This window comes from Mus caroli, unplaced genomic scaffold (genome assembly GCF_978045245.1).
Source record: "Mus caroli unplaced genomic scaffold, Mus_caroli_1 scaffold_7, whole genome shotgun sequence".
NCBI classification, from domain to species: domain Eukaryota; kingdom Metazoa; phylum Chordata; class Mammalia; order Rodentia; family Muridae; genus Mus; species Mus caroli.
The window spans coordinates 132011491-132032569 of record NW_028227262.1 but is presented as its reverse complement, the minus strand read 5'-3'; the positions used below and the strand labels follow the sequence as shown (position 1 = coordinate 132032569).

General features: G+C 42.3%; 1 protein-coding gene across 4 annotated transcripts in view; it reads left to right on the top strand.

Moving 5' to 3' along the window:
- The window catches only part of Met (MET proto-oncogene, receptor tyrosine kinase), a 115122-nt gene extending 109751 nt beyond the window's left edge, over window positions 1–5371 (top strand). For all 4 annotated transcript variants that reach the window (XM_085840810.1, XM_021164365.3, XM_029478169.2 and 1 more), the window contains 2 exons: window positions 2747–2883; window positions 2987–5371. In XM_085840810.1, the coding sequence (XP_085696936.1) occupies window positions 2747–2883; window positions 2987–3197 (348 nt within the window). In that variant the 3' untranslated portion in view covers window positions 3198–5371. The remainder of the gene's footprint in view (window positions 1–2746; window positions 2884–2986) is intronic.
- Window positions 5372–21079: the final 15708 nt, after the last annotated feature.

The following is a 21079-nucleotide window of genomic DNA, read 5'->3' as shown; positions in this document are numbered from 1 at the left end:
ATTCTTCTGACTCAGTTTCCCAAGTCTAGGATTAGAGATGCGTGCCAACATACCTAGCTTCATGGGCATACTCTGGCTACTACATGGCTCCATCCTGACGTCTGACGCCATGAACTCTTGCGTCAGTTTGTGCCTCTTCCCGGAGATCCATTTTGCCCTCCATCCTCCCATAATCTTTCTCGTGCTCTCTGGTTTTTCACAGCAGCTGTCCTGCTTCTCTATCATCAGTCTCTATTACAGTTACGGATTTATTGCACAACACTGTTAACACAGTTCAATCAGCCCTGGGACCCACCTATCTGGACAATAACTGACTTGTACAGGATCAAAGATCAGTCGGCACTTGTTCAGTGGACTTAAATTTTAACTGAAGTTCTAGAGCGTAAGTGTTTACCCCGTAAGTTTCCAGAATAAGAGTTTAGATGTATGAAAACTTTGATGAGAGGCTGAGCTGAGAGTGAAATTATCTTGCTCGCTGCTGGGAGAGGATTTGTGTTCCCTACTTCGATGATCTTAATGGCTCTTGAAACAGACAAGAGTGGCTCGTTATTTATAACACAGCTCTCAGGAGGCAGAGGTGGGAAGGTTGCTGCCAGCTCAAGGCCAAAGTAGACTACAGGGTGAGACAGTACCCCCGATGCTAAGAAAAAGGGCAGGAGAGCTCTTGCGGGCCGGCGGCACAGTGGTTTGGTGGTTAGAGGTGCTTGCACACAGGCCTGATGACCTGTCTGCTCCCCATCGTGACCCCACAAGGTGGTCGGAGAGAACTGAATCCTGGGAGTTATTCTCTGACCTCCATGTATTCGCCATAGCATGTGTGCACATGCACACACACACACACACACACAAAATTAATTAATTAATTAATTGAAAAAGGGAGGGGTGGCTCTTATGTTTGAACAAAGGAAAGAGCCATTGATGTGATGCTTTGGCAACTCTAACAACTAGAGAGCTGACCCTGGAGCCACAGTTTCCTTCTGTCTCAGAATTCCAAGACATATATATTGCTCTTTTCGCTAAATATTCTGAGCTATATTTGGTTCTAACTTCCTTTTTGGTATAGATTCTCTTTCTTACACACATACACACACACACACACACACACACACACACATACATACATGCCTCATCCCCTTCCCATAGGCTCTTTTGTATGGAAATGACCTGGAAATGTCACCTAGCAAAAACTATTGTTCTGTGTCCTCTGCACAGGGTGACTTGCCTATGCTGACTTACCTCCTTGTCAAGGTTGTCTCATGTCCGGTGGGGGTGGGGTAAGGAAGAATGATATGTCTGACCTGTGCTATTTTGAGTAGGGAGCTTTAAATCAAGAAGAAAGTGCCTATCTGTGAAGTTCAATAGACACTGCCAGACCTGAGGGTCAGGAACTCTTTAAATGTGTTTGCCAGTGTGAATTCAGATACATAAGGGGGTTTTAGCAACTCCCTCAGCCCCTCCATGTCTCTCTGGTCTTCCAGGAAAATACTGATACAGCTGTTTCGCATTAACCAGGCACTTTAGCATTTTCAGATTTATTGAAATTAGTTTTCAATAGAAAACTGTTGCCTAGCAATTGGATTAGTTATGCATTTAATACAGATTTTTTTTTTACTTACACTGATTTAGAGTTTCCCTTTAACATTAACATTTAGATATGTTCACATTTTTCCCTTTTTGCATGTTCATATTTGTTTGATGTGTGTGCCTCTGTGTGTGTGTGTGTGTGTGTGTGTGTGTGCCTCTGTGTGTGTGTGTGTAAACTCGTGTGCACCAGCGAGTGCTTGTGGAGGTCAGAAGTTGATACTTGGTGTTTTCCTCAGTCTCTCTCCACTGTATTTACTGAAGCAAGGTCTCTTGAGCCTGGAGCTCTCTGTTCAGCTAGTCTAACTAGCTAGTTTGCCCTTGTTAGTTAGGGATCCCCTGTATCCATCTATCAAAGGCTGGAATTACAGACAGACTGCTATGCCTGCCCCTCTTTTTGTGGCGCTAGTAATAAGAAGTCTAGTCTTTACGATTTCATAGCAAGTACTGTGTCCTTAGATAAGCTTCCAGCTCTTGTCTCTTTAAATGTATATATTTTGATGTTTTGCATGTAGACCTGGTGCCTACAGAGGTCAGAAGAGGACTTGGATCCATAAGACTGGAGATGGCTCAGCAGCCTAAGAGCACTGACTTCTCTTGCAGGAGGATCTATGTTCTCTTCCTAACACCTGAATCAGGCATCTCACAATGATCTTCGTCAGTCCCAGGGGATCTGATGTCCTCTGGCCTCCATGGGCATCTTTATCCACATGGTGCAAATATACTCACACCAACCCACAAACATACATAATTAGAATTTTTTAATCCATCTTTTTTAATTCTGGGAAGTCATTCTTATCTATAAAACTCTAAAGTTGTGGCAAAACTATTGAAGGGAAAGATAGGAACATGTTGGTACCTTGACCCTGCAAGAACAAACTCAGAAAATGTACTCCACTAACCACCAATTAAATCCTAAACATCCGGAAGACTTCACATATTCTTTTTGAATATATAACTATAATTCTTGTAATCTGAACCTTATCTCATTCCGGTTTAAACAGGCCATGAAATGTTCTAGTTCTCTGTAGAGAAAATTTCCCTGTAAATAGAAATGGTGTGAAATGTGTCAAGCAAGGATGAATTATGGAGAGCTGCCGATTTCCCCTTCATAGGAGTGTGGTTAACACTTTTCTCAACTGGCTTCTCTGTCTTGCTTTATTAGTGGTCCTTTGGTGTGCTCCTCTGGGAGCTCATGACGAGAGGAGCCCCTCCTTACCCCGACGTGAACACATTTGATATCACTATCTACCTGCTGCAAGGCAGAAGACTCTTGCAGCCAGAATACTGTCCAGATGCCTTGTAAGTAAGGGTCTGGTGGGGTCTTGTGTGTGTCTACAGTTCATGACGTGTGCAGAAGTGCTTGTTGCCGTTGTGCCTCTCACAGCATTTCTTTCTGAAACAGGTACGAAGTGATGCTAAAATGCTGGCACCCCAAAGCGGAAATGCGCCCATCCTTTTCTGAACTGGTCTCCAGGATATCCTCAATCTTCTCCACGTTCATTGGGGAACACTACGTCCACGTGAACGCTACTTATGTGAATGTAAAATGTGTTGCTCCATATCCTTCTCTGTTGCCATCCCAAGACAACATTGATGGCGAGGGGAACACATGATGAATGAGAGGTCCACCAGCTCATTTCCAAGAAACAGTTCTGGCCCAAACCTGACTATCCCTTCCCCAACAGTTCTCACTGCCTGGCCTTTGGAAGGTCACTTAACGTTTGTTGTTGTTTTGTTTTGTTTTTTGTTTTGCTTTTGCGGTAACTGCACCACTATGAGACATTGACTTGCTATTTCAAATTCCTGGATTCTAAGGAATTTCTCATCTGACAATGCAACAGCAACAGAAGCATGGTCCCCACAGGCTGGGGACCAGTGGCAACCTGCAGCTACAACACTCCTATCTCAGCGGAGTTCTAAATCTCAGTTCTGGCTTAAAAGTTTTAAAAATAAGATATATATATATATATATATATATATATATATATATATCCAATACAATGAACTTTGAAGATTTCTCAGAAAACTCAGAAGAGACGCCCTCTTTCAGGATAAATGTGGTGTTCCTAGCAGGCTGCTTGTTGAAATTCCAGTGTTTTAAAAATATTTTTGTTGTGTTGTAGTCGTGAACATTTTCCATTTCTGATGTTGTCCACCCATCAGGCAAACATTCCCTTTTAAATGTTCATGTACACATTCCTTCGGTTGGAAGAACATCCACGGACAAAGCACTATTCTTAAACTAGCATGACATGAGCTGTGTTTATAAATTATCAGGGATTTTATGTATTGTACATAGATGACAATAGGAAGATTGTTTATTTCAAGAAATAACTTTGTTACAGTAAAATATTCCTCATTTAAAACCCAGCTGCTTAGCAAGGAGTGTTGGCTCACACCTACAAACCCAGCATTTGGGAAGCTGAGGCAAGCAGATTACCACAAGTTTGAAACCAACCTTGGCTACATACAGATGATTTATATATAGGCCAGCATGGGTTACACTGTCTGTCTTAGCAAACAAAATTTCAACTGTTTGAGAAAGATTTTGTTCTGATCTAATGAATGTGGACATTTAAATTTTTTATCTGTTTTTTAATGGCAACTTTGGAAATAAGTAACTTGTGGTGATAAATCTTTTTAAAGGCAACTCAGTATGTTTTTAAAGGACAAAATAAATTGACTGAAGGCTTTGCTACTTCCAGTCACAACCTGTGTATAGAAGAAAGAAAGGGTCAATGATCGAGAACCAGACACTCTCGTTCAGGAGGAGGCTTCTCGCCTGAAACAATTACACCCAACACTTTTGGGGAAGTCTCATTTTTGCATTAGGACATATTTTAGGTTAAACAAAAGCATATTTTGAAACAGACAAAAGCCAACTGAAAATCTTGGATGAATAGTTACTGTGGACAGGACTTTTGACATGTCTTGCTCTGTGGAATTTTGTGCTTACTACTGTATAGTGCATGTGGCTTAGCTTACCCTAGCTGGTTTTGTCCGTGTAAACATTGAAAGTATTATATTTTTATAGAAATGTTTATTTTTAATGATGTAAGAAAATTTTTCCTTAGGCCGCAGAAATCCTGCACTGTGAGCATTTCAGAAGAGGTATGTGAGACCCAGTTCAACGGCAGCATGGTTTTTTAAATGGCTGTAAGTTATGATAAGGAAGTGTACTGATTGCCAGTACACTCCACCCTCATTACGTCACCAGGACTTGAAGCCAAGGGTTAAGAGGGCAAGCTATGACATGGGTGTGCTCTGCTGAAACCCAATCGTTGAACTTGGCTGTTGTTACAGGAAAATGATGGCATCAACAGGTCTTTGATGGTGGTGGAGCATATCAGAACACATAAGGAACTATAGCCCAGATTTATTTCAATTCAAATATTACTGCTTCATAATTATGAAGAGTAGTGCAAATTTACAGAGCACTGTCAAAGACTGACAGAAAGAAAAAAAGATCTGCTCTGTAGAAAGAATTGTCTGCCATTACAGGGTCAAGAAAATGAATGCGCCAAGAACAGTAAGAGCTGTGGAAGACACCCATACCTGTATATACATGCTCGAGAAAGCTGTAATGTGAAAATCATGTTCTCTATTTATGACTCTTCCTAGGGCAATGTGTCTGGACAGATTGTAAGAGTAAGTCATTTTCCTAAAGAATTAGATACTCGTCACTGCCTATACCTGCAGTTGAGCTGAATGGTACTCCATGTGTTAATAATTGTTCTGATGAATCATACAGTTGAAATAAAGTGACGTAACATCTTGTATACCGTGAGTTGGCTGTAGCTAGTCCTGCTTGATTACCTACCTCATTTACATAATGACAGAGGAAGCCTAAGATTGAATTCCCCTGGCTCCGTGGCCCAGATGCTGATTCCTCAATGTATGGGCAGTAGCTATATAGATTTGCAGGCCTGACTCTCTGGAAGTCTCTGTGTTGCTACGGGTGGTTTTTCCTGAGTTTTCAATTCCCTGCATTTTTTTCTGACAGCCTTTCCCCTGCTGGAGTCCTTGGTTCTGGTTTAACTTGGAGCTCTTCTCTAGCAAGAAAGCATCCATGGGCCAGAAGCTGGGACAAAGGAACTTCAATGCACCGTTCACAGAAAGCTGGATCTGCAAGTGGCAGTAGGGAAGAGATGTCTTTTTGCCCCATCAAAATCCTCCTTTTGATATATACATGTATCCATCCTTTGGGGCCTTTAGGTATTAGAGAAATTATAGTCATCTTAGCTCTATATTCTCAAAATGGAACAGGAACTCAAAGATTATGAGTCAGCCATCTAAGAATGGTGTAGCACTTTGGGGATATCTGATTCTTTAAAAATCCAAGTTTATACTGATGTTTATAAAATACAGTGGGGGCTAATTCTTTATTTCCTGTACACAGCCAGGCTTCCAGCCAGGAGTGCTGTCTTATACAAAGTTCACTCTTCTGTCTTTTGAAGAGAAAATCCTATCATCTTTATACCCCTAGTATTTGGACCCTTACAATTATTGGACTGAGCCAGCAGATTCGATTCCTGACAGCCACTTTAAACCAGGAAAAAAAGTTCTTAGCTATGTATCTCCTGTGACATTTGGTGAACCAACACAGGGCACATTCATAGGAACCTTCTGAGGAAAGAGATTGTCTTAGTTAGAGCTTCTTTTGCTATGATAAAACATCATGACCAAAAGCAACTTGTGGAGGAAAGAGTTGATTTTAGCTTATTGTTAGACATTATTGTCCATCATCACAGGAAATCAGGGCAGGAACTCAAACAGGACAGGAACCTAAAGGCAGGAGCAGAAGCAGAGGCCATGAGGAGGGTGCCTTACTGGCCTGCTCTACATGGCTGACTGAATTTGCTTTCATATAGCTCCCAGATCACCAAACCAGAAGTGGCACTGGCCACCGTGAACTGGGTCCTCCCATATCAATCATCAAGAAAATGCACCTCCATCTCAGGGTTGCCCACAGGCAAGTCTAATGGGAACATTTTCTCACTGAGGTTCCTCCTTCTAAATAGAGTCTAGCTTGGGTCAAGTGACATAAAAACTAGATAGCATAGAAAATAATATGAGCTGGAAGATGGCTTAGTGGTTGAAATGCTTGTCACACAAGCATGAAGACTGGAGTTCAGATTCTGAGAACCCATAGAAATGTCAGGTAATCATGGCAGCCGGCCTCTGATTCCAGCTTCTAAAGACAGAGAAGGGATTCCAGAACAAGCCTTTTGAGCAAGGTCTGAATAATGGAAATCCTGCTTCAAGGAGTGATATAGGAAGTATGCTGGCTAGTTTTATGTCAACTTAAGACAAGCTAGATTCATCTGGGAAGAGGAACTGAGAAGTTGCCCCTATCAGAATGGCCTGGGGACAAGCCTGTGGTATGTTTTTCTAGTGAGTGATTTATGTGGGTGGTCCAAAAATATGGAAATAGTACCCCCTCAGCCCCATGTGGTATAAGAAAACAAACTGACAGAGGCCCAGCCAGAGGCCTGCCCGTTCATGCCACAGTGATGATGGAGGAGCCAGTGTCATGAGCAAGAATGTCATGGAAAGAAAAAAGCAGAGCAGTTTGTGCTCTTTGAAGAGAGAGAGAACTGGAGATGAACTGGAGAGGAACAGCCTGAAGTGAGTAGCCTGCACCTGAGCCCATGGTGATGTCTGGACCCATGAAGTTGCTGAGGGCTATGTCTGTATTCCTGGCCTGACTACAGCAGGGATCTGTGCTCATGACCCTGGCCCATATCATCATCAAAAGCCCTGCAGACAGCTATGGTCTGGGCTGCCACCTGGGGCAAGGTTGATGTCTGAGAGCCGCTCTGAGCTGCCCCCACTCCTCGACAGATGTGGCACTTGAGTGAGCTGTTCCTGTTTGGCACCTGGGCAGTGAGGTCCTAGTGGCTTGAACACAGGAGAACTGGCAGGCTGACCAACTCAACTATCACCCAGGCTTTAAGTTGTCCCATTCCAACGTATACCGCATCTATGAGCTTCTGGAGCACATGAAAGAGGCTATCATGCAGGACCACAGCTTCGGGATCTCTACAACACATGGCAACAGCAGGATATGCAAGATGAGTCCGATGAGGATGCAGTATTGATAGGGTAGCAGAAGCCAGAGGCCTCGAACCAGAACAATGACTCACTGCAATGAGCATTTGCAAGTCAAGCTGTTTGGGCAACAGGATTTACTGTGTGACACAACATGAAACACTGCAGCTTCCACAGTGAGATTTTTTTCCTTTGGGGGAGAAGGTTGCAAGGGTGAAGGGTGAACATGCAAGAACTGGGAGATGAGTGTGATTGCAGTACATACTGTGAAATTCACAAAGAATCAAAAAGTTAATCAAAAAGTTGGAGAAAGAACAAGAAAAGAAGAAAAAAGAAGGAGCAAAAGTAAAAGGAGAGGAAAAGGGGGGAAGAGTAAGGAGGGGAGGGAGAGGGGCAAGAAGAAGAGGAAGAACCCAAAGTGATTAAACCATGAGCAAGCCAGTCAGCAACACTCCCCCATGGCTTCTCCTTCTGCCTCCAGGTTCCTACCCTGCGTGAGATCCTGCCCTAATCCTTTGATGATGGGCTATAACTGGGAACTGTAAGTTCATCCCCAAGCTACCGGTGGAAATGATGCTTTATCACAGGAATAGAAAACCTGAACTAAGACAGTGTTTAAAGGAAGATGCTCAACGTCAAGCACACGCCTCCACATACACAGGTGCCATACTAACGTATGCACACATGCGAAACATGCACAGACTCACACACACACACACAGAGAGAGAGAGAGAGAGAGAGAGAAATAGAAAAAGGAAAATAAGACATTTTGCATAGCTTTGTTTGATGTTCTGAATATTTAATTATGGAAATGTATTTTCAGCTCATGATCCAAACATCAATTATATATTTACTCTTTGACCTTTAGGGAAGAGCCTATTCTTCCCTAAATGAAAATTTTTTTAAAAATGAAGAGATATATAACCCGTAAAAATATACCAAATGTTCAGATGATGACATCTTTCCAATTTATTTCAAAAAATAAGAGTAGTATGATAACAAAGAAATTGCCTGTCACTTAGGTCAACAAATACTTATCAGGCAGCTTCTGGGTCAGGTACTGTTGGGTAAGAGGTTGTAAAACAGTCCTTCTTACTTCAAAGAACTCAATGGATAAGACAGACAGCAAGTACTTAATTGGGGAATATTATAATACCATGGCTTTTCATAGATCCATAAATGTCTTGAAGAAGCATCACAGTTACAACAAAAATGGTAGGCTCTTGGACGATAGGACCAAGCTCTGGCTTAGCCATGTATGGAACCTCTTCCCTACACCCACTTCCTCAGCTGTCAAATAGACTGAGCCTTCTTAACTTACAAGATTGTCACAGGACTCAAAATGAGTGTGCAAAACAGCTGATTTTCACTGCTGCTGAGTAATTGGGATATTATCATGTCTTGGACAATAGAAGCCCACATAAGGGTAGCCTGCAGTTGATCTGAAAGGACCTTACAGATGTTCAACTGCAAACCTTCATCTCACACTGTGATTCCACCTCATTCATGAGCACAGCGATGAGAAAGTAAATGTGCAAACGGGAAGCATGACAAAATAGTGTCCAGGTGGTGGCACTTCTGTCCCAGTGGACGACCCTGAAGGACATCAACACGCCATGTTTTTCCGAAGCTCTCGCTATGCTCTATCACTCTCTGACAGTGGATGGTTTCCTTTTTCTCTTGTTTGATCTTCAGACCTGGAATCCACAAAAGACATGGGAAATGACAATTCATATAAAATTCTAGGACTGTTGCTTGAGGTGCAGTGATAGGGTCACGGCCCCCCACAGCCTAGAGATTATTAATGTTTTCATTTTGCTCAAGTGGGTTGTTACTGACTGTTCAGTTTCAGGCAGAGTAGCTCGTGTCCGGGGTTGTTTTAGTGCCTACCATGTGTTGAGAAGCTAAGGAATACTTCATGCCCACTCTTCCATCCAGACGACTACACTCAGGGAGCTCCACAGACACGACTCAGTCTGGCACTTCAGATAAGCTGTGACACAGAAAGGCATGAGGACATTGTACCTCAGAGGAAACAACACCCACTGCTGGTTTCCCTCGTCAAACCTGACCTTCTTCTTCAGGACTATCTTAATTCCCTATCTATCACAAAAATGGAAGAAAAAAAAAAAACTTCAGTCATAGCCAGTGAAATATTTCAGTTGGTGAATTGAAGGTAATAAAACAGAGGCTGCCCAAACTGTCCTTTGTTGTAAATCACAGCAAAGGTCTAGATTACATCAGCCAGAGGGTATTGATCACAACGCTGAGAGGTTTATAACTACTATTGACTTACCATGTGACCCTGGAGCAGAAATCTAGGAAAACTGCAAAAGCATACCTATGGTAATGAAAAGTCCATCATTAACAGGGCTTTCTGTCCTGTCATCCAGCTAGAGCTGTGTTGGCTTCGAGGCAAATACTGAACAAACACTTGAAATGGAAGGAATTTGTGCCCTCTCTCTTTCCTTTGCTGGATGCTCTTAAAATTATCCTGCTACATGTGTTTTTCTTATTATTAAAAAATGTGGATTCAAAAGCCTCGTATGAATTACCTTTCTCATTTTACTTATTTATAATAACATATTTTACCTTTTGACTACCGTACAAAGTAACAGGTTTCTTTATAACATTTTCCTACATAGCTTAGGCTGAATTCTCCCCTTCTCCCTCTCCTCTCCCCCTTCTCCCTGTCCTACTCCTCACTTGTACCCTGAACGGACCCCAGCATTCCCCTTTCCACTTCCTCATATAATTTACTTATCAGTAGATATAGTTAATATCTAAATAACTCTAAATCCTGTATTATTGCTGTTTTTTTTAAGGAATTAGGGGTCTAGAGAGAGATCAGTGGATAAAGTGCTACGTACATAAGCCTAAGGACCTGAGTTCAAATCTCTACCACCCATGTTTCTTTTTTTAAAAAAGCTCTGCCTTCCCTAAGAGTTTATCTAATTCCAAATGGCCAGTCCTAAACACTTGTACATATAAGCAACTGTAAATGGACTTGGTAGTTTGAATGTTTGTGTGTGTGTGTGTGTGTGTGTGTGTGTGTGTGTGTGTGTAGGACAATAGTTGTAGAAGAGTTTATAAACTTAAAAGGGAGTGAGGGCAGGGAGTGGTATAATTATGTAAATACAGAATTCGTATATGAAATTCTCAAAAAAAAAACTGTAAAGGCTAGGCTTAACAATGCACATTTGTAATCCCAGCTTTGGGAAGTGGAGACGAAGGATCCTGGGGCTTTATGGTCGAACAGTCTAGTTGATAGGTGAGCTCTGGGGGGGCTCAGTAATAGACCGTCTCAAAAAAAAAAAACAAGGCAGAGATTGGTAAAAAAAAAAAAATAAAAGAGACCTGATGCCGACCTCTGGCCTCCAACTAGACATATGGGTGCTCACAGAGACATGTACCACTGTGTGTGTGTGTGTGTGTGTGTGTGTGTGTGTGTGTCTGTGTGTGTGTGTGTGTCTGTGTGTGTGTGTGTCTGTATGTGGTTGTGTCTGTGTGTGTATATGGGTATGTCTGTGGGAAGGTGTCTGTGTGTTTGTGTGTATGTGGGTGTGTCTGTGGGGGGGTGTCTGTGTGTTTGTGTGTATGTGGGTGTGTCTGTGGGGGGGTGTCTGTGTGTGTCTGTGTGGGTGTATGTGTGTCTGTGTGTGTGTGTATGTGAGAGAGAGAGAGAGAATCACTGAAAGGACCAGCTTAGAATAAGTTTCAAATGCTATTCAGGTGGCATTGAAGAAGCAAAGCTGAGAAGAAAATGGCCCTGTTTCTCATGAATAAACAGAAATTTCAATTTTAAATAAATAATAACCCCACATTATTTGGAGCACTGGCCCAAGACCGCGATGACAATTAATTTCCATCCCTTTTGTGGGGAGAAGTCCTTTGTCTTTATGCATTTACTTCTTCACTGTGATACAACAACATTCTTCGTACTCCACAGAGTTCCAGGCTGGCAAAAACATCCAGTAATCCTGAGACCACTTGGCTGGAACTACAAAAATGCATAAAATCTTACCAGGCCAAAAGAGATCAACTCTAAAAATTTTTGGCATCCAAATGTCAGAACTGTTTTTATCCCCCAACCATGTGTTTTCCCCAGTTATGATGCATGGAGCCATAATATCAGTTCCTATTTTTATTGGGCAGACTGGAATTCTTACGTACCAGATTTCATCTACCTTTTTGTGGTTCCTCGTAGTTTTCTCAGTGGTTTTATGCCTGTCTGCTGCTTGTCTCTTATTTTATCTTAATTTATTTTAGTTTTTGGTTTTGCTCACTCTATTCCCTTCCTCATTTTTTCAGTGTTCAAAGTCAAAGCTGAAGCTTGGCACGGGGTATCTCAGAGTCCCACCATGGCAGTGTATCTCTAGCTCTGTCTCTGAGGCTGAGTGCCCGGAAGAAGCTATGTGCCCTCCGCCAGCCCAAGTCCTTACCTTGACATCTGCTTCTTCCATTAGAATTGAGCCTTTCCATCCTCACGACCGTGACTAAACAACCACCTTATTCCTCAGTGGTAAAGAAGAAATGCCCCACGAGGGGCCTTTGTGAAGGCCGCCCACCCCCCGCCCCTAAGAAGCCCAACTTCAGTCACATGATCCTCAGAGATAATTTCAGAAATCCCAATAAAGAAAAACTACCCAGATATCATAGTGCCAGCCTTCGGCAGAACTGTTTCTAATTTGTTATGCTGTAAGAATGAGATGTCTGTGGTAGTCACCAGGGGGGTTGGGGGTGAGGGGACAGGAGCCCTCTGGGAACACCTGGGTAAAGAAGCATCAAACCACGCCCCAGACGGCTCAGAAAGAAAATATGCACCGTTAAAACTAGCTACACAGATATTTTCTATAAGATGAACTTAATATAACAATAAGAAAATAAATAGTAATAACAGTAATGGTCCCATCCCGGGAAACGTCATGGGATTGATGACTGTCTGGACGCTAATGGGCTAAGGGATTGCTCTCAGGGATTAGTCTCACTTAATGAAATGCTGTTAGTTTAGTAAATGAATGCTTAAAATGATGGAAAGTAAAAACATCAGGGCTGGTTGATTCACGGTGGGGGGGGGGGGTAGATAAGTCAAAGCAGCATGTGTCACACACTGTGCGTGTTGTGGTTTTTTAAATTATTTTTATTAATCTGTGATTCAGAAAGCACATATGCTTTACAAGTTGCTGTCTTTTATACACCTGTCCCATAATTTTACTCTGGGGATATGTGTATTTATGGAATATTTAAATTAAACTGTTGATAAAAAAAATAATAAAACTCCCTCTAGCATAAGCATACTGAAATTCTAGGGTTTTGTCCTAAACCCTTCGACCTGAAGACAATGTGGATACTCTATATGAGCTTTACAATATTGTCTCCTGGTTGTACTTGGCTCAGAAGTCCACCATTATTCTAGCAGTTGACCTCTCCATTCTCCCCACTGTATATTGCCTGTTCCTCCTTTTAACTAAAAACATGACTGTCAAATCATACATATGATTACATCACCTGCCTGTTCAAAACCTAATCCTAGATGTTCTGCCCCCAGTCCTTTGTGCTGTTGTGTTTGCTTATTTTTATTATAAAGTAGATCATCATGGTAAAATAAAATAAAATAACTGGGCCAAATGCTATTAAGTGGACAGAAAATATCCTCTGACCACTGTCTCCCTCCTCCCAGCCTGACTCTGCACAGTGACTCCTGCTGAAACTCTTTGTATGGTAGTCCAAACATGCTCCACCCTGGGAAGGAGCCCAAATAAAGACCAGCGTGTCAGCCTATCCTTCAGTAGCTCCCATCATTTTTATTAAACTGTTTATGGCTCAAGAGGAGCTCAACACTACAGAGGTTTCTCTAAACCTCGGTGACTTTGAACTCCAACCGAAAGTAGCCACTCAAGATATGAACCCCTATACCCGTGCCCATATGCATATGGGACCTATACACAGAGGCAGGGATAAAAGTGACTGTCCCTTCCGTCTATAGCAGGGGTTCTCAATCTTCCCAATGCTGCCACCCTTTAATACAGTTCCTCACGTCGTGGTGACCCCCAACTATAAAATTATTTCATTGCTATATAACTAATTTTGCTGCTGTTATGATTCATAAAGTAAATATCTGCTCTGTGGGATATCTGGTATGTGAGTTACGTGAAAGGATCGTGACCCACAGGTTGAGAACAACTGCTCTAGAGACTTGACAGTTAAGGGTCCCAGCTGCAGACCAGTACTCTTTATATTACTTAAGTATTTAAATACCTAAAGTCCTCATAAAACAGACTTGCTTATTTCTATTTGCCAATACAGAATAAGCTCACTTCTGAAAGTTTACAAAGCGTCACACTTTCCTAAAATTCTTGTTCTCTTTTGCCATGGAAGTTTCAAACTGCTTAAGATTTTTAAAAGATTTTTAAGCTGAAGTAATAAATATAACTCGCTGCCTCCTTGCAGACATCGTTCTGGGAGGGATTGTTGCAGAAGTACAGCTCACAGATGACGTCACTGATTGGGGCGGGACTAAGCATGTACAGGCGACACTACAGGGATGGATTGTTGGCTCTAGTGGTCACTTTCCTTGACCCCAGCTGTCCCCGTGGTGCAAGCACATCCAACCTAATTTTGTCTGTTACATAAGAAGCCACACGGAGAAACTTGAAACTTCTGCCATCTTATTGCTGACTTAATCCTGTCATAAGCCAGAGCCCAGCAACCTCTGAGCGAGCACCTCTCCCTCTCGTTCCGAACAGAACACTGGGAACACGCATTTGCCTGGGCACATTTTGGAATCATACATACTTGGTTTGAACCGATGCCCAATAAGGAGTACAGATTTTTCCAGATCAGTCACTGCATCTTTCTACGCCTTATTCTCCACACTGGAAACCCTCATTTTCAATTTTTTTTATTGTTATTTGTAATCTGCTCTGTAGTCCAAGAAGATTCAAGACAGAAGGCCCTAGCATAAAATTACCTGCAATTAATAAATATAATAATAAATATAATGACAATAAATAATAATCAATATAATTATAACAAAATAAAGGGGACACGAGAGGGTGACAAAAGGCGAATACAATCAAAATACATTATGCTCATGTATAAAAGTGTCACAATAAAATGTGTATGATTGGGTTATGCCAATAAAAACATCTTTTTAAAGTTAAGAGTTTGGCTTTGCCTTTGTATAAAGTTAAAAATCTTGAAATCAGACACTGGTTTTCTTCATCATTTTAGAAAAATCAAACTAATATGGGGAAGGGGTCCTCGGTCCGATTTGTCAAACCTGTGTGGCTTTCTGTGTCATGTAAGCATGTTGAGTTGTATTTTCCTTGATCTTCATTACAGCTCACAGATTTGATAGTAAATATTAAATATCCAGTAAAATTATTATCACTTGCTGATTGCTTGGGTCTTTGTCTGATGCTCGGGCCAGCTTTAAAGTCCTAGGCTCAAGGATCATCCTGCCTCAGGTAATCCTTCTATGTGTCCAGGACTATAGGTAGGCTTCACCGTTCCGGTGTCTGGGCTTCACCGTTCCCGTGTCTGGGCTTCACGGTTTCCGTGTCTGGGCTTCACCGTTCCCCCGTGTCTGGGCTTCACCGTTCCCCCGTGTCTGGGCTTCACCGTTCCCCCATATCTGGGTTTCACCGATCCCCTGTGTTATGATTGCTACACTTGTCTCAATAAAGTCTTTTCTTCAAAAGTCTCCTTACAACACATCTAATTCATAAAATTCCTTCTAGTGAACCCCAAGATTTCACTTGCTTCGATGTGGCTGCTAGGCTTATATCTGCAAGATTCTGTACTCAGAATCAAAGCGCTAAGAGCTAGGAGTGGCACAAAGTCAGGGAGAGCCGGGGGCTGTAGGTGTACGGAATCCCAAGCAGGCCTCGTGGGAGGGTTTTGGTCCCTTTCAGCATCCAAAGTTGGGTCTCAAATAATCGTCCTTTCTCAAAGATAAATACTTATCTGAAGGTGGTTTCGGGGGCTTATGAAAGGCCCGCTGAACTTCAATCGGGGCCGTGTTTTTCCAGTTCAATTCATTGCTCTTTGTTTAAATCAAAACTTCATTTTATTTTCCAAAAGCAACCCTGCCAGGTTTCCTTGATTTAATTGTATCTTTTTTGTCTGATGACAATGGAGAACAGAAGAAAATATTCTTGCTGAGGAAATGAAATATTACCAAAAACAACAAGCATTCTCACACTATAGGAGGTGATTTTATAAGTTACAAAAAAAACAAAAAGGCTCCATCCTTTGGATGAAACGTGTTATTGCGGTCGCTGTTGGGTCAAATCCGTATGGCCCAAAGAAAACGCTGGAAAGAAAATTAACTGGTTCATAAGGGTACAGATAACACTATTTTTAAAAGGAAATGGTTCTTCCCACATAGAAACAATACAAAGTGATAGGAAAACAAAGTGATAATTTGGACAAGTATTAAAACAACTCAAGTAAAATATGTGAAGTTCAGGTGAATACTGTTTACAGGGAACACAAATGAAATTATTTCTCATTTGTTTTTAACCTTGCCTAACTTACACTGTTCTTCCTTTCACACCAGAGTACTCTGAGGCCTGGCTGAGCACTAAGGACTAACAACGAACCCAGGAGGATTCAAAGCAGTACAGGCCCAGGAGGTCCTGGACCCGCTCGGCTGTCCACCCACCAGTGGCCTATGGACAAATTTGGTTTGGTGAGGGTATTCTAAATAATAAGCTTTGTTCTAAGGAAGAGGGGCTCAGCAGAGTGAACCTGCTGAGTCTGTTGTCCCCAGGAGACACGTGTCCCACTGCACTTCTACCAATCTGCCATTAGGCCAGTATCGGCATTTGGTGATGCGAATCAGAGAGCTGAGGGACAGAAGCTCAAGGCAGCCAAGGTCACAGCTCTGCGGCACTGTCCAGAGCTTACAGGGCTGAGACTGAGAAAGTTGCCTACTTCAGCCTAATAATACAAGGCTATTATTATCTGGAAAGATTAAATAAAGATATACATGCTTAAATTAATTGATTTTCATGTTTTAAACCTCTTGCCTCTCCCTGTGTGAATAGAGTTAACTCTAAAAGCAGAAGAATGTAGCCACTACTCACTTAAAGAGTTTACAAATTAGAAGTAAACTGCACTTCTTCCAGCCCAGTTTACCGACCCCAGCTGAGTGCAATGGGTAAGCAAAGACCATCCACTATCAAGTCACCGAGTGACGGGACTCTTCTGTCCCTCTCACGGATTTTATTCCATTCAAATTATTCTAAGGTTTCCACTGCCAATCTGATGCAAATTATGTCTGAAGCAGTCATCTATTCTACAGAAGAAAATTATTCCTCCTGCGTTTACCTCTTCCCATCTGCAGTCCTGCCTATGCTCAGACGATAAGCTTATGTGATCATTGTTATAAATCGAGAAAGTTCCTAACAACAAAACAACGGGAACTGTTCCAAACATACACTCAGAAAACCCGAAACAATGCAGTCACACAAGGCCAGCGGGTGTCAAATGAAGGAGGCGGTGATCCGAACGTGCAGCAGTGACGCAGACTCCCATCTTTCTGCCTTACTGTCTCCATGTGTGGGATCTTCATCCATTCCACAGGATAGGGAAGGCTGGGTGATTTATAAGGGACAAAAAATGTATTAGTTAATGGTTCTGGAGAAGTCTGAGATAAGAGGAACAGAATCTGGCAAGGTCCTGCTTGATGCAACATCCCGTGGTGGAAGGGTAAAGAAAGGGGGCCAAACATGTTCATCTATAATGAACTCACTCCCTCTATAATGCATTCCAATCCATTTGTGAGGGCATAGCCTTCCTTGCCCCATCATCTTTCATTAAGCTCCACTTGCCAACCCTGCTGCTTTGGGGGTTTTATTTCCATCACAGGCAAACCCCCACATGTGTTTTCTGTCCTCAAGGTCATCTCATAGTCCAGATGGCTTCCTGAGCTGCTGGAACAAAGAGGAAAGACTGGGTCAGCATGTTTCAAGAACGTCCTAAAGAGCCTTGAAACCTTATTTGACCAGAATATAGTCTTGGGTCTACATCTAGATACTAGGGGTAAGTCAGAAGTGCGGACCTTTCTTCTTGGTCCAAATCTACCTGGATAAAAACCAGGGTTGTGTTGAGGAAGGAGAAAATGTTAATATACAATTAATGTCTTTCACATTGTGTGAGCCAGACTAGTATCAACAGTGTTCTTCCTGTAATATACCATCAAAATATCTTCCTGCTTTAATGATAATAATTGTTTCAAAAGAAAAAGTTACTGATCCCTGACACAATCATCCATCCAGGACCCTTGATAAAGCTGCAGACTGTACAAAGTTGGTACATTTAACATTTGCAAACGTATTTGTGTGCCTCCAGGCTTACGGTCACACAGTGCAGGAAACACAAAGGCCGGCAGGTCCTCTTTCACTTACACATTTCTAAAAAAGAAAAACAAGGGTTAATGATAATGTAGGTGTCAGGCAGCTTGCCCAGCATGCATAAAAGCCCAGATTTGACCTTCTACATCACACAAAACTGGTGGCGATGATACACACAGATTCCCCAGACTTCCGTGCTAGAAGCAGGAGGAACCAGGGTTCAAAGTCATCCTTGGCTACCTAGCTAGCTAGAGGGTAACCTGGCTGTCTTAGTCAGGGTTTCTATTCCTGCACAAGCATCATGACCAAGAAGCAAGTTGGGGAGGAAAGGGTTTATTTGGCTTACACTTCCATACTGCTGTTCATCACCAAAAAAACTCAGGACTGGAACTCAAACAGGTCAGGAAGCAGGAGCTGATGCAGAGGCCATGGAGGGATGTTCTTTACTGACTTGCTTCCCCTGGCTTGCTCAACCTACTCTCTCTGTAGAACGCAAGACTACCAGCCCAGGGATGGTCCCACCCACAAGGGGCTTTTCCCCCTTGATCACTAATTGAGAAAATGCCTTACAGTTGGATCTCATGGAGGCATTTCCTCAACTGAAGCTCTTTTCTCTGTGATAACTCCAGCTGTGTCAAGTTGACACAAAACTAGCCAGTACACCTGGGTTACACCACACTTTGCCTTTTTCCCCAAAAGGAGAAAGAGAAATGGAGAGAAGGGAGGAGAGAAGAGGGAGAGAATAATGACAGAAATCTTGACTGCAGTAAATTATTGCAATCAGCATGTAAATTGGGAAATTTAAGAGTTGTATATGTAAGGGGCACCAGTTTAAGGAAAACTTTACAAAAGAAAATGCCTCTCTTTGTTAAGCCTAATTGGACAGTCGGGGGAAAAAAAGACATTTCTCAACGAAGGAAATTGTTCAGTTAAAGAAGTATGGCAATGGTTACAAAGCAAATAAGATTAATTTGAGGATGAGAATACCTCAGCGATAAATAGAAATTTGATTTTATAATGTGCCTCAGTGTACAAGACCCGTGTGCGCCTTCTCTGCCCACAGCATAGTCTCACCGTTCATTTTTTCTCATGGTGTGGGGACGTGGGTTTGAAAAGTTAAGGACAGAGCTGGGGGCGGGGTGTGTGTGTAATAATCAGAAAAGAAAATGAGTCTTATGCAATTTTTGGCTCTCATCCGCCCAGCTCTGGCCATGTCAGCCTATCCTCAGCATGGTCATGTGTCCTTACAGAATCCTCAGTGCTCGTGGCTGTGTTGCTCTGAATTATTAGCTCTATTGATAGGACAGGACACTGCCAACAGGAGACCCCACGACGTGTTGCAGGTGGAGGATCACATGGAACCCCTGAGTGGGGGCTCGGGACTGTACTGTTGCTCCAGGAGTATAGAAAAGACCCAAACCTTAGAGGGCTTTGATATCCTCCTGTGGTGGTAGGAAACTGTCATACTCAAAGGCTTTCACGCAGAAGGGCAATGAAACCAGAACTCTTGTGTGAAATAATAACGGCATTGAAAGGAAGCGGATTGGTGAAAGGTCCGGTAGGAGGCTGTTTCATAAGGTCAGCAGAAACCACAGCTTGCACCAAAGGAGACAAGGGGTCAGCGCCCCTGCTCCTGTCGCGCCGTTGCTTTATGATTGTGTTTGATGACACAGTTGTTTACAACCCTTGACTTTCTCCCCGGCCTCATCATTAGTGTTACTTTAGAATAATGAAGCCTGCTCCATCCATTAACTCCACTAACATTTGCTCTCCCTGTGGATAGAGGTTAAAAATTAATTACTCTTCCAACATATTGATTACACGACTATAAATATACAAACAGCAACTATGGGGACCCTTTGTTTAAACAGCTTGTTTGCTCTTTTTTAAAGGGAGAATTAGCATAGAAGGAACTTGGACATACAGGAGATACCGAAAAGGCAGCCCTAGAGTGCCACCTAGTGTTCACGCCGTGCCAACAGAGTCTTCCTCTGCTTTTATTGCCTGCTGTCCAAATACAAATGTGGATTTTAGGCAAACAAAATATTTATTTTGAAACTGTAGCAAAAACGATAGTCCCATTCATTTTCTAGGTGGTGGTGAGTGGACAGAATGGAAGGCTATCACTTGCAGTTTTGCCTCGTCCCTCATCCAACATCCTTTAATCACGATGGGGTGTGGGGGGAGTCCTAGTGTAGAACTAGCTATACTTTGACTCTTTTCATGGCTTTAACTAGGTAGTTTCTGATGAATTCTCCGATTAAAATTAGTATATACTCTCTCTCTCTCTCTCTCTCTCTCTCTCTCTCTCCCTCTCTCTCACTCTGTGTGTGTGTGTGTGTGTGTGTGTGTGTGTGTGTGTGTGTGTAAAAGATGACTAGTATGGACTCAGCTAGGCTCTGGGGTTGAACTCTCCTGCCATGGAAATGTATCATTACTAGGGTAACTCATTTATCAGAGTTCTGCCTGCTACAGACATTAAAATTCACTTTGTTTCCACGTCCCTAATACAGCCCAGCCCTTAGGAAGCACGGTTCTATATTAGGCAATTCACACTGACCTTGTGACTACCAGCACTCATGCTGGTAACTTAAAAAGACGACACTCCAGGAGAAATGGAGTCTAAGGTCACAGTTGTAAATCTTAGACAGGAAGGCCAAAGATTATCACCTTGATACCAAGTGCCAAGGGTTCCTTTCTGCTTTGGAGTTTCATATTTCAAAGTGTGTTCTGAAACCTATAGGTGAACTGTCACCTATAGACTGTCTCAAATACAACACAAACATTTTAAGGAAAATTGGATAACTGGTGGGGAAAGCAATTACATACATCATACCTGAAATTCATTGAGAATTTTCATTTCACCTTCTAATAAAGCCCAGGTATAATAATTTTTATCAATTAAAAGGTTACGTGAGCCTGTGGATTTTTAAATACTTTGCAGGTGGGCCCTGGACTCTGTAAACAGGAATTGTTTATAGCAGCAGAAGTTGTGCTCTGTTGAGATCATGGACTTGGACAAAAACAACCCTGTTGGGTGTCTCAGAAGATTCTGAGCAATGCATTTCCAAGAGGTCAGGGGG